At 35.4% G+C, this 18,840-nt stretch overlaps 1 protein-coding gene across 1 annotated transcript in view; it reads left to right on the top strand.

The window, feature by feature from the left end:
- Window positions 1-18,840, top strand: part of LOC129247765 (protein madd-4) — a 187,616-nt gene that overhangs the window by 69,383 nt on the left and 99,393 nt on the right. The window contains exons 10-11 of the mRNA XM_054887054.1: window positions 12,861-14,026; window positions 15,531-15,609. Coding sequence (XP_054743029.1) covers window positions 12,861-14,026; window positions 15,531-15,609 — 1,245 coding nt within the window. The remainder of the gene's footprint in view (window positions 1-12,860; window positions 14,027-15,530; window positions 15,610-18,840) is intronic.

The following is an 18,840-nucleotide window of genomic DNA, read 5'->3' as shown; positions in this document are numbered from 1 at the left end:
CCAGATATGATTTTCTGTTTTCTAAGGGGGTTTCTGCGAATTCTTTCTCGAACTGCTTTTATAGCTACAATGGTTTGAACCACGCGATTACGGCCACTTCTTTTTCTGTCTGTCACTTTGGACGATTGATCTGGCGATAAACAAACATTATCGAAATAGTAAGTTTTTTCAGCAATTCTCACTTTCAATTTTACCACACTTTTGTAATGCAATCACAGCTCTGCGATTTTCCTTGACACCGGACTGAAATAAAGTATAATTTATGAGTAGACAATGCATACGAACAGAAACAAAAATAACGAAACTTTTTTCTCCGAATTTTTTCTCGCCGAATGCATTACAAAGTTTGTCACAGAATTTATGGCAGAACCAAGTACTTATATATTATGTAAAGCGGCTGCCTTTGACTCAAATTTGACTATATTTGACCCTGCTTGTGAAACCCAGCGTAGATGTAGATTTTTTCATTGGCCTTTGTTTTCGTATTGCTCTTGAACTTGCACTTGAGCTACTTCGTCGAGCTTAAAACAAACTTCACGTATATATTCAACTCCTCATGTATTTCATTAGCTAATAACATTTTTTTTTTGCATATTAAATAAATTTAATTAAGCACTTGAAACGAATATTTCTCTTAAAACTAAAAATGCACATTTATGACACGTGTACTGCCAGACAGTAGCAGCCTTACCTCATTCCTGTCTAAGCCTTTTGTAACTGTAAATGAGACGACCTTTTCTACCGCACATTCTCACAAAGTTGACAAGCTTATAAAGGATTACATAGTTGTCACCTGCTGATTTCTTTTGCTATTCACCTTCCAACATCTTCTCCAACTCCACATCCACCATTGCCTTTATCTAATTCAACTGTCTGCATTTGACAAGCTTTAGTTCTTTACACAGAACGCATACATTTCACAACAGCCTCTACACCCCCGCTCCGCTAATTCACTGAAACATAATCGGTATTAGACTCTACTCACCGCCGGCCACTTGCCTACGTAACGCACAGGCATTTTGTCGCTGCGAATAGACATCAACAGCACCACACTCACTCTTCACTTTACTCACCTCATCCCACCCTTCGGCTTTTGTTTCCACTTCATTTCATCGCCACAGACTCGTAGACACTTAATCGTTTAATCACCTGTGCGTTAGTTAACATTCTGGAATTTTTTCTTATAAATGGCAACAATTTCTATGGAATAGACAGCAGAAACACACCGAGAATCCCACACACGATCATGTATCATATCGCCTGGGTGCTTATTGGTATGCGTGACAGTATTCTTTGCTTATTGTAACACTAAATTAACTTTCTTCCGTATACTTGTTTATTTATTAAAGTATGTTTGTACATATGTACATACACGCATACATAAGTACTTGTATGGTGCGTAATTTAAAGGCTGGTTGATGTTCTTGCTTTTTGTGCTCTTAAATAAATACATACATCGTAGAAATACGCAACTGTTCACAAGAAGGCTTTGAGACGTTGTTCTCACAGTTACAGAATCGTGTCTCGTACTTGAAAGCTTTTATGAGACATCGTTGCTGTGGTATAGCTTTCAAGGGGCTTAATCACTGTTGGGAATCTCACTTTTTTCTAGTTGAATCTAAAGAAACCTTCTTTATTTCATAACCTCAACCACAAGTCAGTATCTCTTTGTTTTATGATAGACGTTTCAGTCGTATTAGCTGTTCATTTAAGGCTATCGATACCTGCTGATTGCTTAGGTGGTAGTAGGTGGTGTTTTTCTGATAAAAAATATTTTATGTGGGCAATGAGAGTAATTTTGTGAGGTGTCTACTTGTATTGCGACTGCAAATTTCTAACGCTCAGCATTCATCGTGAAGAATGTTTTAAAAAAAATAAAATTAAATAACTTCTGCTCAAATATGAACGAGACGGTATCAATAAAACGGTCCGCGGATGACATACGGCAAAAATAATTTTTTTGTTTTTTGGTAGGACTGTTATAAGCTTACATGGCAAATTTCAGCGTGATATGTCACATAGTTTGTTTTCTGTGCTACTGTAAACAAGTCAAGCTCGAGTGTGTTCTTCGAATTTAACGATGGAAATTCAAGTTCAACAAAGAATTTGTTTGAAATTTTGTTATTCCAACAAAATTTCGGCTTCAGACGCCTTAAAAATGTTGCAGACAACCTATGGGGACTCTGCTCTATCGCGTGCACGTGTTTTCCAGTGGTACAAATCGTTCAAAGAGGTTGAAAACTTGCCTCATGAACGTCGTCCAGCAACATCAGTAAACGACGAAAACATCGGAAAAGTAAAGGAAATTGTGCTTGAAAATCGCACAAATTGCAAAATTGGTTAACGCTGAATATTATTTAGACGTTTTAAAGCGTTTGCGCGAGAACATTCGTCTTAAAAGGATGGAATTGTGGGACAACAAAGCATGGTTCTTGCATCACCATAATGCACCAGCTCACACATCACGTCTTGTTCGCGATTATTTGAACCAAAATAATGTTAATATCGTTCCGCAAGCACCGTATTCGCCTGATATGGCTCCACGTGACTTTTTCCTGTTTCCCAAGCTCAAGTTGCCGCTCCGTGGAAAACATTTTGAGACAATTGAACTCATAAAAGAGAATTCGAAGAACACACTCGAGCTTGACTTGTTTACAGTAGCATAGAAAACAAACTATGTGACATATCACGCTGAAATTTGCCATGTAAGCTTATAACAGTCCTACCATCCAACAAAAAATTTATTTTTGCCATATGTCATCCGCGGACCGTTTTATTGATACCGTCTCGTTGATATTTGAGTAGAAAGTAAAAAAATAAGCAAATCCGTTGAGTTATGTAGACTCGAAGGAGCAGTATTTAATTTCCTATAAATGAGAAAAATTACAACAAAAATAAAAAAACCAAATAAATTTTGCTGTTTTTTATAACATTTTTTTTTTAATTTTGGTCTGTTTTGGGGATCTATAAAAATAGTATTTTTTTCTAAAAATTCAACAAGACTTATCCTTTTTTGGACGTTTGTGAAGGGTTGTTTCATTTTTAATTAAATCAATGATTGCAAAATATTACAGACTGGGTATACAGAAAGATCTTAATGTAACTTTCTTTATATCTAAGTACACTTTTTGCGCTTTCGTCCATCCTGAGTAGGTGTTCAAACCCGCTTAACCCCTGAGCTTTAGCGAAACACGCAATATTTTGACCTGATATAAGTTATTCGATCGCATTATTCTATCTTATTCTGAAAAATACATCAGCTTCCCTTATTATTCTAAATATTCTTCTAAAGATTTTACGTTCAAAGCAGAGAAGGTAGTTCTTTATATGAAATATCAGTACCCATGCTTCGCAGCCATATGTTCCTGGGTCTTATTAGCGCTGTGCAGATTTATAGCCAACACAAACTCGATAATAAATTGGAATTCACAATGATTTTGACCCGACCTCCAGGTTCCCATAGCGTGTGGCAGTTAGGGATCTAACGAGGTATTTTGTCTTATATTAACTTCAAGGCTGACAGCTTTGCTTGAATTATTAGCTTCAGCATACAACGATGGCAAGGTCGTCAGCTCTATTAATGCAAGTAAAAATAAACATAATTAGATTTAACTGCTACATCATGAACGGGGTAACATAAATGAAATTTTCTGTTTGTTACATTAAAATTCTTCGGCAGAAGTAATGAAAGATAGGCAATTAAACCAATAAAAACATCGAAAGTAACTTTAAAGACGAAGTGTTTCGCTACCTGCAAGGCGAAACGAAAGATACGATTCTATCGGAGTGTGAGGCATGAAATGAATTTCAGATAATAGAAACATATTTCAACTATGTTCGGAGGTTATACATATAAATATTTATACCAAATTTGCCAAAAAGTGCAGTTTTTCCATGAGAATTCAATGGTAATTTTCAAAGCGTTGGAGGTATAGATAAATATTAATAAAATAGCCATATTTTCAAAAGCTTTAAAATCACCAGAATATTTTGAATGGAATAATAATATGCACTAAAATGTTATAAAATAATAGACCCAATCAACTAAATATTAAATCAAACAGTATTCTTTATTATTTTTTTTCAATCAAACCATAATTTTTTTCTCAATAATATTGAATTAAACTTCGTTATATTGCCAGGATTTTTTATTAAAATCCGTTTGATAGTTTCGCTACATGGAGCAGCACCATTTGAAAAGTTTTTCTAAATCCCTGTGAACTTCAAAGTGTTCTTAATTACACAAGGTTTCACAAAAATCTAAACACTACATACATTTATTTACTTTATTTTCATTTTTTCAAGGAGTGTTCCCTATTCAAGGTTGGCAATTAATGTATAACGTAACAATAGGCCTATTTCCGACCTCTCTACAACATCAAAGTTGTTCGTTATTGTATGCTGTCGTTCATAATGTTTCTTCTTATTCTTTCGTTGCCTATCCTGGTGTCCCTCAGTACAGTATTTGGAGACCATTAGTTTTCATAATTTTTACTAATGATGGAATTGAGTGTTTTCATTTTTCGAAATTTCTTTTATAAGCCGAGGATTTAAAAAATTTCAAATCAATTTCAAGTCGTTTCGACTAATGTAAACTCTAGTTAAATCTTAAGGGGTCCCGGTGGTCTACAGCTCGAAAATTTAGGGTATTTTCTGGAATTTTTTTTACAATGAAAAAAGTGAAAAACGATATTTAAATTTTTTAGTTTTTTTTATTTAACTTCTTTTACATACAAAAATGAAAAAAAAAAAAAAAATTTTTTAATTTTTTTAAATTGCGCTGAAGTGACCCTGTCTAAATATTGGACCTGGACAGAGTTGTCCATTTTGATTCTAGTACGGCCGATAGCCATTAATGTCGTGAATAACATATTAAATTTCAGACGATTCGGTTGAATAGTTCTTTTTTTTTGACAACACCAGGCCGAAAAAAGTCGTTTCGAGATAAATGAATTTAAGTTTGCGGCACAGGAGCACGCGGACCGCTCTCTGCCTAGTTAGTGGGCTGTAGAAGCTATAATATTAACAATTTTCGCATGAAAATTCCACATTATATTCTTAAGATACTAGACTTTCGAAATATTGAAAATCAAAAAATCGATTTATTGAAATTTCTAAACCACCGGCTCCCCTTAATAACGTCACCTAAGTTTCAACATGAAGCCTATCACATAAGGTTGTGATTTTGCAATCACAACTCATTTCCAATTTTGCAGTCAAATGCTCACTAAATCCGATCTTAAGACGATGTTATCTTAACTGCACTGTTTCCTGCCTGAAACATTTTTTCAAAAAACTTTTTCTCACATTCAATATTCATGTCCACAGTATACATAGAACCCGGCACCATCCGAAAGATAGACAGACATAAAATCTCACGGCTACAGCGCCCGTCTTATAGTCTACTATATATGCATGTATGTATGTATAGTTGCATTTAAATATTTCCTTTTGTAACTATCTCTGGCCCCATGCAATTTGACAGCTCTTACGTAATTCATGTATTTTATGGGTACTTTGCGTATTCCACTCAAAACAACTGTTAACGTTTTTTACGACTATTCCCGATGACTTCGCCTTCCGCGCTCAGCGCACTAACTACAGAGTTGAACATTTTCATTACACCAATAAGTGGAAATTCGGAAGTAATGACATAGAAATTATAGGTACTTTCGCGCAACACTCAATCGCCGCCAAACCAATAAATTCTTACGAACTTTAATATACTTATAGTAGAAGCAGCACACTCGTTAATGGCTAGAATTATCACACACAGGGCAGTAATTGACGGTGGTAAACATTAAATGACCGCTTATTTGCCCAGCACTAGAAAGTGAGTGAAGAAACAAATTTTTTGGTATACCTGAAGGCGCTTCAAATATGGCGCCACTAATGACCCAAATGACTGTACCTACATTCCATGCATTCATTAAACGGTAAATAAGCAGTTCTTCGAAAGCTCAACTGATGGGTGTATTATTATGGTGATTGACCAAGTGCGGCAAGGTGATCAAGTGGTGCCGCTAAGCTTCATTATAATGGTGGCTGTACAACGAAAGTGGCAATCGGTGCGGTCAATCGGGCACGACGATAGGGACAAAAAATATAATTTTCTATGCTATTTATTTTCCATTTTTTGTTATTTTTTTATTTCTCTTCTTGTTAGCATTTTTTTTTTTTCTTTTTTGGTTTATTTTTTTGTGCCAACTGCCATTCCCCACTGACCTAACAAGCGTCCGTAGAGTGTAATGGCTACAAAAAATAAGCAAAACAATAACAAATCAAATTCGGTTAATTGACAAATGAAAGTGACATATAAATCCAATTTCGTTTTTGTTGTTTTTTACTTAACTTATTTGTTAAGCCTTAATGTCTTTTTCTCTATATTTCGTTTCTTAAAGGCTTTGTTCGTATTTCCGGCGCGGATGTGGCAAGCAGCAAACTCGAAAAAGCCACGAACAACAAAATTCCTCCAAACCATTTTGTTGTTTACGCCTTAGGCAATGGAATTTGTCACCAACAACTAATTCATTATTTGCCGTTGCCAGCAAGCACCAGGGACAAGCCGCAAACCAACAGCAACCGCAAGCTCTTCCGCTCCCTACACTTTGTAGGCGCGCACATTTTCCCGCAATTACTCCTTCCTTTTGAATTGAAATAATATTGATTTCATTTATATTTTTTGAGTTACTTGGAATGAGCAAAAAAGCTAGCAAACTTTTATTGTAGACATTTATTGGCCGTCTCGCTGGCTACTGGTAGTTTCTCCGCTTGCCTGCCCGGCGGCTGGACTGCTTATCGTTGGCGTCCGCTTTGGTGCCAAGCTCAAACTGATTGCTTCTTTTGGTGCTTTGCTAGTCGAAGTACTCTTCTTCTTTCTCTTCTCACTCTTTTTATATTCGTTATTCTTCTCCTTCTTCTGCATGTTGGTTCTACTTGACTGAATGCCTATGGAAAATGCCAGTACTGCAGTGCGTTTGGTGCGCCATGCTGCCGTCGTCTGTACTTCCTCACAATCCCTACATCCATTTGCTGTTTATTCCTTGCCAAGCGAAGCATATCTTTGGGCGCATAGTGAAAGTAGGTCGCATTTCAGTTGCTGTGTCGACAACGGTGTACAGTGTAGCAACTATGAGAAAAAAAAACAAAAAAAAAACTTAAATTAAAAATTTTATATAATATATTCAGATTTTTGTTAAAAGCAGAAACATTTCCAAGTTGCTGCCATTGCAAGAATTTTTTAATATAAATAAGATTCATATTCCATTTAGCTTTGTTGAAAATATTACTGCCTGAGAGGGATTAGAAAAACTCTTTTGGCGGATACAAGAAAAGATTATTGGCGCGCACATTTCTGTTAGTTGTTTAGCCCAGCTCCTCTTGCTATTTGTTGTGCCCGTCCACAAATGGAGGGACGTACCCTTTTCATCCGAGTCGGAACAGCAAATTGTGCTTTATGAGTAGATTTTTCATGACAGAAATACACTTTCAGCTTTGCCATTAGAAAAAATCGAGAACTACTGACACTAAAATAAATTAAATTCCCATTGGATAAAAAACTATTTGTCTCAAAATAAACACCCGTCACATATTTACATTATTTCCCCCTTTCCCTGGACAAGTTTCAACTTCGTGTTTTTTATTTACATTCTGCTATTCATTGTCCTTCGATAGATCCTCGCGCCGACTCCAGTATCAAAAGCGGCTTCAATATCTAAGAAAGCACATAAAACAATTTCTCTAGAACTTTGAACTTTTTCTATCTTTGTAATTATTGTGAAGTGCTCCTTCGGATTGATGCAGTCTTGTTGTTGTTCTCAACGTCCCTTTAATATGAACTTCCACTATTCTTTCCATAGTTTTTAAGATAAAAGATGTAAGACAAATTGGTCTGTATGATTTTGTAAGTTCCTTGGACCTCCTCCCCATTTCGGAAATAAATACCACGTTGATCATACGCCATACTAATGGAATGCATTCCCAGCTGAAGCTATGTCTGAAAATTCCGATAAGTGGTTTTAGCAATACATTTGGGCGCCTTAGTAAGAGAGCTGGAAAAGTATGGTCCTCATCTGGTGCCTTAAAAGATTGAAAGGACCTAATAGCTCTAATGGTAGTGCTTACTTTTATAGATGCAGACTGAAATAAATTTCGAAAAGTTGCTCTCCAAATTTTCACTTATTGTAATTTGTTAGCCTCAAAAGTGTTTCATAGAAACTCACTCTTTGCTCATAATACTTTACTGGTAAATTCTATATAAAGGCATTTTTTTATTCTAGTCTAATTATCTTTCAAATTTGCTTTTACCAGCTTCTATCTTCTTTTTAGGCATTTGAAATGCTTTAAGTTAGCAACTTTCCTTCCCAAGCACAAAAGGTGACTCTCGACATTCACCATTCATATTCACTAGGCAGAGTGTGTGCTTTTGCCCACTGTTTGTACATTGTTGGCTATTTGCTCACCAGCCAGCCTCCTTAGCTGCTTGAGATCTCGCACATGCGGCAGCTGGAGTAGGCCAATTCCCGCGCGATAATAAACTGCTTTTGTTGCTTTTTATTATTTCAAAGATATTTGCCAGTTTATTTGCTGCTGACAGCAAGCATGGCATAGAGCAGACTTTGTGGCGCGTCACAGTGTCGCCACCGAGTGTGTTACTGTTTCTAGTTACGAGTATGTGGCCGTACAATTGTCTCTTTGTAAATATATTTCAGTTTCTTTGTTTGCTGGCAACTAGCAACTTTTTTCTGTTTTTTTTTTGCTTTTGCTACGATAAATGTTTTTTATATAATATTTTTTGGCATCAAAAATAAATAAATTGTTAGCGCACTTCTTTTCTGCGTTTTTTGCAAGCAAAATAAAATAATTCAGAATTTTATTACAAATGTACAACAATTTGAAGCGAGTGCGCATTATTTACGCTCAACTTAACTGACGCTTTAAAAATAACGCATGACTTTTAATGGCAATAAAAAACGCGAACAAAAACAACACACAAACAAACCAAAAATTCACACAAATGCGAATTTTAAGATTGCCAAAATGTGAATAATAAATTTGTTATTACAAACAAATAAGCTATTTGTACTTTAAACGCGTAATTTTTGTATGGGTGAATATAAATAGGGTTCACGGAATAGGATGTGAATATAACTTTTTGTTTTTAATAACGACTTTTTAAAGTTCATCTGGACAGATTTCATATCTAACATTGTTCACAAGAGGTGTACTACGTTGCCATCTTTTTTCAAAATTTTTAAAAAGTGAACAAAGTTTCACAGTAAAGATCGCAAATAAGTGGCATTTACACAGCTTTCGTTCGAAAATATTTTCTAATAGAGTTGCCACCTATTTTTTATATATATACAGATGTACATACATATAGCTCTTGCTTTTTAAAAACGAAATGTGTATGTAATTTGATATTTGAAAAATATTTCATTGCAAGAATTTATGCACACTGGTGCCATCTCTGAAATTTTTCATATAAGGTTGCCACCATTTTTTATTAATTAAATAAGAAGTAAGTAAATTATTAACCTATAGACTACACAAAAAGTTACTTTCTCTCGCATAATTTTTCGAACATTTTTAAAAGAGTTGCCACCTAATTTAAAAATATATACATGTATACTTATACATATATTCCTTGATTTCTTGGAAACATAGTTGGATTAAATTTTTTAGATTTAGAAAATACTTTAATAAAAAAAATTTATAGGTAGTTGGAATTATTTGTATAAGGTTACCACCTTCTCGAAGTTATTTAAAAATCGATTGAATCTAGTTTCGCCAACTTGTAAAAGGAGTAAATTTTCTAGTTTAATTTTAGAAATATTTTGCAAAGAGTTGCCACCTAGTTTATATACATATATATACATACTATGGTTCTTGGAAAGAGGATTTGGATGACATTTGTTATATTCAAAATAAAAAATTTATATAGGTAGGAGTTAGCTATAGCTTATTATATAAGGTTAGCTTATTCGTATAAGGTTACCACCTTCTAAAAATTATTTAAAAAACTAAATAAAATTTCAAAGTATTTTTATCAATTTTATCAACTTCAAAAAGGAGTTAATTTTCTAGCTCAATTTAAGAAATATTTTGCACAAAGTTGCCACCTAGTCCATCCGCATAAATGTGCATTATTTTGGAAACCGAACTTGTATGAAAATTTTTATTAAATTATTTGCTACCACACTTTTTATAGATAGTTGCTAGCACAGGAATTGTTTGTTTAAGATTACCACCTTCTAGAAATTATTTAAAAAACTAAACAAAATTTCAAAACAGTTTTGTCAGTTTTCACAACTTCAAAGAGGAGATAATTTTCAAGCTTAACATTAGAAATATTTTGCAAGAGATGCCATCTAATTATAATATATTTGCATATACCTCTTGTTTTTTTGGAAACAGGAATTTATTCAAACTAAATATTAAGAAAATATTTTACTATAAAAATTTATTTAGGTAGCTATCTCGCAAATTTTTCGGGCAAATTTGCCACCTTCTAAAGTTACTGAAAAATCTAAATATGTATTAAAAATGGGCACAAAACAGAAAACAGCTTTGCTAGTGACTTTTAAAAATATATTTAACAGAGTTGCCACTTAATTTTGAATACAAATATTTCTATTTCAATAACGTTATAAAGTAAAATAAAATAGATGCTTTCCATTTCAATTCAACCGGGCTATTCGGGTCATGTTCTTTCGATTTCTCTAGTCAAAATAATGAGACACGTATTTTTTTGTTCGCCCGAAAAAATTTTTTTTCAAGAGTTATCGGCAATTTTGTTTTTTGGCTCAAAATCGATTTTTTTTTAATTATATAAAAAAATTTTTTTTTACATGCCCATAACTTAGTCAAAAAGGAACCGATTTTAATAATTCTGGGTTCAAAATGATGGTCATTACTTACAGGAGCGAATTAATGTAGAAACAATTGCAAAAAAGTAATTGAAAATTTTTTATTTAGCAAAAAAGAAAAAAATTGAGATTTTTCGAAATTCAATATTTCAAAAAGTGTATTTTTTTTTTTTGTATAACTTTTTCCAAATCAAGAGGACACCTCAAACTTCAATTGAGCTGAATGCCCAGTAGCTAAAATGAGTTATTTTTGAGTAATGAATTTTTGAGTAAAAACCCTGTTTCGCACTTTTTGTTTTTTGGAATATAAAAAATGTTCAACTACTTTTTTGCAATTGTTTCTACATGAAGTCCTTCGTGTAAGTAATGGCGATAATTTTGAACCCAAAATCATTAAAATCGGTTCATTTTGGACTAAGTTATGGGCATTTAAAAACAAGTTCTAATACAGATGCTTTCCATTTCACTTCAACCGGGCTATTCGGATCATGTTCTTCGATTTCGATGTAACTCAAATATGTTGCTCTCTGGTCAAAATAATGAGACACGTATTTTTTTGTTCGCCCGAAAAATTTTTTTTTCAAGATTTATCGGCAATTTTGTTCTTCGGCTCAAAATCGATTTTTTTTTTTCAATACATATATAAGATTTTTTTTTTTTAAATGCTCATAACTTAGCCGAAAATGAACCGATTTTAATCATTCTGGGTTCAAAATGATCGTCATCACTTACACGAATGACTTCATGTAGAAACAATTGCAGAAAAGCAGTTGAACATTTTTATTTTCCAAAAAACAAAAAGTGCGAAACAGGGTTTTTACTCAAAAATTCATTACTCAACAATAACTCATTTTAGCTACTAGGCATTCAGCTCAATTGAAGTTCGAGGCGTCCCCTTTATTTGGAAAAAATTATAAAAAAAAATACACTTTTTGAAATATTGAATTTCGAAAAAATCTCAATTTTTTTCTTTTTTGCTAAATAAAAAATTTCAACTACGTTTTTGCCATTGTTTCTACATTATGTCGCTCCTGTAAGTAATGACGATCATTTTGAACCCAGAATTATTAAACTCGGTTCATTTTTGACTAAGTTATGGGCATTTAAAAAAAAAATTTCTTATATAATTAAAAAAAATCGATTTTGAGCCGAAAAACAAAATTGCCGATAACTCTTGAAAAAAAAATTTTTAGGGCGAACAAAAAAATACGGGTCTCATTATTTTGGCCACAGAGGAACATATTTGAGTTACATCAAAATCGAAGAACATGACCCAAATAGCCCGGTTGAATTGAAATGGAAAGCATCAATAGAGAATGTTATGCTGAGCAACAAATGTAAGATATTAAGAACGGTAAGGGTTCGAGCCATTTAAATATTTTTTTTAATTTTTCATATTTTACGTTCTAAGTTTATTCGGGTAAGTTTTGGGTATTAGATTAGGTTGCCACTTTTTTGTGAATTATTTAAATATTGAATAAAATATAATAAAATAAATAAAAACAAACATATTTTTGGTCCATCTAACCTTGGTTTCAAAATCGGTTAAAGTTTTGCTATTAAATTAAAAATATGAACGAATAAAATAAGCGAAACGAATAAATTATTATCTAAGAGGACACACATTTTTACTCATTCCAAGTACAGCATTCAGTGCAAACTTTCCTTGAACATAACAGAGAAGTAGGCGCAAACATCCATGGTGGGGTGATGTGCCTTTCAATTGATTTTCAGAGGACATATGGCAGTATAAACTTCGATTCTTTGAAGTAGAAGAAGTTGAAGATTTTTCAAGATACAAGCGATTTTATTAGCTTATCGGCTGCGGATAAGTTAGTAAATGGACAGCCTTGCGAATGAGGATAATATTGTCCCTTGTTCTTCTTACCTTCATCTCTACCTTCTTGCTCACGCTCATACTTATCTGCTCACACATCTTCAGATGTGATCTATGGTCTTCACTAACGACTATCGTTTTTTCTTTCCTTGCAGCTTCGTCAAGGACACCGAGTGGTCAGCGTGCAGTGTCACCTGTGGCGAAGGCGTTCGTCGACGAGTGTATCGCTGTAAAATCTTCCTTGAATACTCTCGTACCATTGCCACTGTCAACGATTCGCTTTGTGAGGGCATCAGACCACACGATGAAGTTGAGCGTTGCGTCGAGGAGCCTTGTGTCCTCTCACACATCTACGACGAACAATTTCCACGCGACTCGATTAAAGTAGGCGTCTCCGAGCCGGGCAAAACGTATGTGTGGCGCGAGCATGGCTACACTTCGTGCAGTGCCAGCTGTTTGGGTGGTGTTGAGGAGTTAATAATTAATTGCGTTCGTGAGGATAATGGTCGCGTAGTATCGCCATTCCTGTGCACACCTGAAACGAAACCAGAATCGCGGGTGCGTACCTGCAACGATCGACCATGCCCACCGCGTTGGAATTACTCCGACTACACACCCTGCTCGAAGTCGTGCGGCATTGGTATTAAAACACGCGAAGTACAATGCATTCACGAAGTAACGCGCGGCGGTGAGAATACAATGGTTGTGCCGAATAGTATGTGCCCACAGCCGCCACCAGCCGATCGCCAGTATTGCAATGTGCTCGACTGTCCAGTGCGCTGGGAGGTGGGCGAATGGTCGAAATGCTCGCACACCTGCGGCTATGGCATCAAGGAGCGGAAGGTGGAGTGCAAACAGATAATGGCACAGGAACATAAAATCGAACGACCCGAATCGATGTGCCCCAGCGCGAAGCCACCAGATAAGAAACCATGTAATGTAAAACCCTGCCCGCTGGAGGATCCAAAGCCGGTAATACAAGTCAGCAATACAACGCATATTCAACATGACCCGAAGAAGTCGAAAATCACACTCAAAGTTGGTGGTGCCGCCGTCGTTTTCTTTGGCACGCAGGTGAAGATAAAGTGTCCCGTGAAACGTTATAATCGTACAAAGATAAAGTGGAGCAAGGATCACAAACCGTTGGCGCGCTCAAGGAAGTTCAAGGTGTCTAAGAAAGGCGCGTTACGTATAATGGACATAACGTTCCGCGATGCTGGTGTGTATTCGTGCCATGCGGGACATAGTTCTGCAGAGATCAACATTGAGGTGAAAGCGAAACCTGGGCAACAGCCAGAGGAGCTCAAATTGCAAGAATCAGGTGAGTGCGAAGTGGATAATGTATTATGAAAAAACAAGAGAGTTTACAGTTATTAAAAAGCAAACGGATTAAGAAAACGTATAAATTACTTAGGATATTTTTAGCCCAAAAATACTTTCCTGACAGCGTTGCCACATAATTTTTATTGCGAGCATGCGAACTTGTTATACAGTTGAATTCAAAATATGGATAGAAACATCAATAAAAAGGTGCTTGGAAAAACTTAATGGTCTATGGATAAGTTCGTGCGGTTTTACAACAGATGGCGTAACTTGATTATTATTCCATCGATCCACATTTCCAAACATTCATTGGAGAGCTACTGTCGTAAGGCACAAACGTCAGTATAAGTTTTTTATTTGAAGCGTAAACAACAATATTTTTACCACACTTGAAAATGTCGAATTTCGTGCCAAATAATGTGTTTTTGCGGGGAATTCTTTAATATGAAGAAAAAAGCAGCCGAAAGTCATCGTATCTTGGTGGAAGTTTATGGTGAGCATGCTCTAGCTGAGCGAACGTGCCAGAAGTGGTTTGCACGCTTTAAAAGTGGTGATTTTGGCCGCGCCGCCAAAGTTCATGGATACCGAATTGGAGGAATTGCTCGATCAAGATCCGGCTCAAACGCAAGAAGAGGTTGCAAAAACTTTGGGAGTTGATCAATCAACCATTTCCAAACGTTTAAAAGCCATGGGAATGATCCGAAATTCAAATTTCGAAAAAAACCGCACGAACTTATTCATAGACCTATTAAAATTAAATATTTTTGAGTGGCGTTGCCACATAATTTTTAATGAGTATATATAAATAACTTAAAGGCCTTAATTAAATATAAGATATGTTTATGAAACAAAAGGAGTATAAGAAAGAGTTAATCTTAAAATAGTTTTTAATGGTGTTGCCACATAGTTCTTAAATAAAAAATGAAAAATTATATTTATTATTTGATTATTTGGATATGGGGAAAAAGCGAAAAGTGTTTAAGAAATTCTTAAACCAGAAATATTTTTAATGGAGTTGCCAGAATTTTTTTAAATTAATATATATAAATTGCTCAAGTGGCTTAATAAATATAAGAGCATTTGTATGAAACAAAAGGCGTTTCAGAAAGCTATAATCTACAAATATTTATAAATGGAGTTGCCATATAGTTTTTAAATTGAAATTGAAAAACTATATATGTATAATAAATTGGAGTATGGGTATCAAATGCGAAGAGTTTAAGAAATTTTTAAGCCAGAAATATTTTTAATGGTGTTGCCAGATAGTTTTTTAAATAAAAATCAATTACAAAACTTTATTAAATATTTGGCAATCAGTACTAAATGTCATGTGTTCAAAAAGAAGAAGCAGGCTTTAATTGCGAAGTACTTCTGAATGGCGTTGCCACCGAGCTTTGGTTAAAAAATTGAAATAAGTGCAATGTTAATTTCAATAAACACAGTAATCGCTTTCTTTTTTTTTCAAATCTATTTCATCTATAATAATTTCTTTTATTTTTCAGAACGCTTGGTGCGTGAACGCGATGGTACAGAAGCTTTAACCTCTGCAGATATGACTACAGTTGGAGACGCAACAAACAGGTAACAAAAGTAATCTGATAATTATAATTTCTTTAATTAAAAAAAAAAATATGTACATATCTCAGATCATTGGTGTGAGAGTCAATTAAAAAATCGTTGACTTTTGTCTGATTTCAATTTTTATGAAGTGTCAGCGATTTAACGCTTTACGATTGATGTCGCCATAGTGGCGGTACTCGCAAGTCGTCGTAAAAATCAGTGTTGCCAGTCTGGCAGTAAGATGTCATTAAGAGGAAAGGAAATATTTCCGGGATCAGTAGAGTTGAGATAAATAGAAAGCTATGCTACTAATACTAAACACAATTAATCAGTTTCAACGAATTCTGTGATTTCTAGTATCCACATTTTTGATTTAAATCACTAAGGAACAAATAACTCCGAAAAGCTAAATTTGCTCCGATCAGCTGCTACTCCCATCAGATAAATTCGCCTATCGCAAAGCACGAATCTGATTCATATTTTTTTGCTCGCACTATACTTAGAACCTAGAATCTAACGAAATCTAATAGCCACTTTTTACAGTAGGTAGCATAGTTTCTCACCATGACTTATTTGAAAAGTGTTCGAAAAAGTCCGATCTTTTATCTGTTGGTCGCCCCTGCGAATCTGACAAATGTGCCAAAATGTACAAAACTGTAAAGAGCTGAGAACTATTTTTTTCTTTGCTGGTTGCCCTTTCGAAGACAATAAAAATTCATTTACTTATTGCACAAAAATGGATAGCCTATTGCTTATGGATAAGTGATAGTTGTGTTTTTTACGACATATGTATTTTACAGCAAATTTGCAAAGTGTTCTGCCATTGAATGCCTTAGCGCTTTCGAATAAATTCAAGCCTCTATTATTCATATGCAGAGTTTTATGTGACCTCATTTTGAAGTTGATGCTGGTCCCAAGATATACAAAGTCCTTCATAACAATGTCAACACTGACATATTGTCCAAGACGAGAAGACTCCTTGCATTCACCGCACGACCCAAATTGCCCGGCTTTCTCTTTGAGCTGGAGTATGCCGAGCATACAGGCGCGAAAGATTTTTCACATTAAGAGGTTGAAAAAGTCACAGGATAGAGAATTATCTTGTCTGAAACCCCGTGTGGTATCGAGGTAGACGTAATTACTATCTGTGCTAACAACGGCGGCTTTAGAAGCAACTATGATATGGTGTGTACCGAGTTGTTTTTCGTGGCTCTTCTCCAGGATTTATTCTAAAATCCTCTAAGAGGCACTTTGTAAGATTGTTTAAAACATCATTTTCTTAATCAATGCTACATTATCCACCGCAATCTAAGTCAAATTTTCAACTAAGATGCCGTAAATGGTATGCCAAGAAATATATCGGGATTCCGAAATTCCGATATTTACACAGCGATCTGATATTGAAAGCCTGAGTGTTTCCAAGCAAATCCAAGTTTTCATTATTCAGGTGCAGAATTTCACGTTCTAAAAACGGGTTTCATAACAGCATTTTTTAAGTTTTTTTTAGATCATTGGAAATACTTAAAAATCCATACCAAACTCCAAGTATTTGCTCGAAACACAATTACAAGGTGAAGTCCACAATAAACAAGACTGAGCTAAAACAGAAACGAAAGGAGCTTTGTTCTAGTAACTTGGAGTTTATTCATTCTAATAAATAGTCCCCTCTGGCCTCGATGTACTGTTTTGCGCGATCTAAAAGTTTTTTGAAAGAGTGTTTCAGGTCATTGACCGGAATGTACCTCAGGATGTCAGTACAAGTCTTTTGGATGGCCTCTGTGGACGCAAACCGCTTTCTTTTCATGGCCAAATGCAATTTTCTGTATTGGTACAAGTCACAGGGAGCCATATCAGGCGAATAGGGTGAGTGATTGATGGTTGAAATGCGATTTCTAGTCAAAAAATCAGTCACAAGAGTGGATCGATGAGATGGTGCATTATCATGCAATAAGCGCCAGTTTCCTCCTTCGCGGTATTCCAGAATGGGATGCAACAAACGCTTCAAAACACCAAGATAGAAAATTTCATTGACAGTTTGGCCTGCTGGCGCAAACTTCTTGTGGACAACTCCCTTGGAATCGTAAAAACAAGTGAAAATCGACTTGATTTTTGACTTCTCCAAACGAGATTTTTTAGGTGGTGGCTCGTCTTGCGCCTTCCATTCGGCACTTTGACGCTTGATTTCAGGGTCATGTTGGAAACACCACATTTTATCATCAGTTCCAATGGTGTAAAGGAAGTTCTCGTCTTTGCTCACCTCTTTAATGAGGTCTTTCGAATATTGAATTCTGAGCAATTTTTTGTCCTCAGTTCACTTGTGCGGAATGAAAAGCGCACCGACCTTTCGTAAGCCCAAATGATCAGTTAAAATGCGATAACTCGATGTTTTGGAGATATTCAACTCCGATTCCGTGAATTTCAACGATGATCTCGGTTAATTTTTGATAAATTTACGAACAATTTTGATAGAGGTTTCGGTGATTACTGATTTTGGGCGATCCGCATGTTCATTGTCATTTATCTCCTTACAACCATCTCTATGAAACGTGTAAATCACTCATGAACTCTGGCACGAGATAGACAATCATCACCATAAATGTATCAGTAAACGTTTTATATATATATATATTAGGGCGGGTCGATTTAAAAATCGCTCATTGCTCTGTGAAAATCGAATTCTAGGGATCAAAATAAGAAACTTTGCCGAAGGAACCATACCTCTAAAACGAATTTTGATGTCCCCCAATTTGGGTCGAACGAAAAATTCCACTTTGACCCATTTAGAGTGCTCCAATCAAGTCCAAATGTATGACCGACCCCCACTAACTTTAGATGGCCGATCCATCCATGCCAGTGGCACACCCCCTAGAACTCCCCTGGAGGGTTCCTCATACAATCATTTCAAAATATCACCATTTTTGGCCTTTACATGAGAAAAGAAACTAAAAAGTTCGACCCAAATTGGGGGACATCAGAATTCGTTTCAGAGGTATGGTTCCTTCGGCAAAGTTTCTTATTTTGATCCCTAAAATATGATTTTCACACAGCAATGGGCGATTTTTAAATCGACCCGCCCTAATATATATATATAATTGGCGCGTACACCCTCTTAGGGTGTTTGGCTGAGCAACCCCTCCTATTTGTGGTATGCGTCTTGATGTTGTTCCGCATATGGTGGGACCTACAGTTTCAAGCCGACTCCGAACGGCAGATATTTTTTTATGAGGAGCTTTTCCATGGCAGAAATACACT

Source organism: Anastrepha obliqua, chromosome 5, assembly GCF_027943255.1.
Source record: "Anastrepha obliqua isolate idAnaObli1 chromosome 5, idAnaObli1_1.0, whole genome shotgun sequence".
Lineage (NCBI taxonomy): Eukaryota > Metazoa > Arthropoda > Insecta > Diptera > Tephritidae > Anastrepha > Anastrepha obliqua.
The sequence above is the reverse complement of the archived record's forward strand: the minus strand, read 5'-3'. Positions and strand labels throughout refer to the sequence as shown.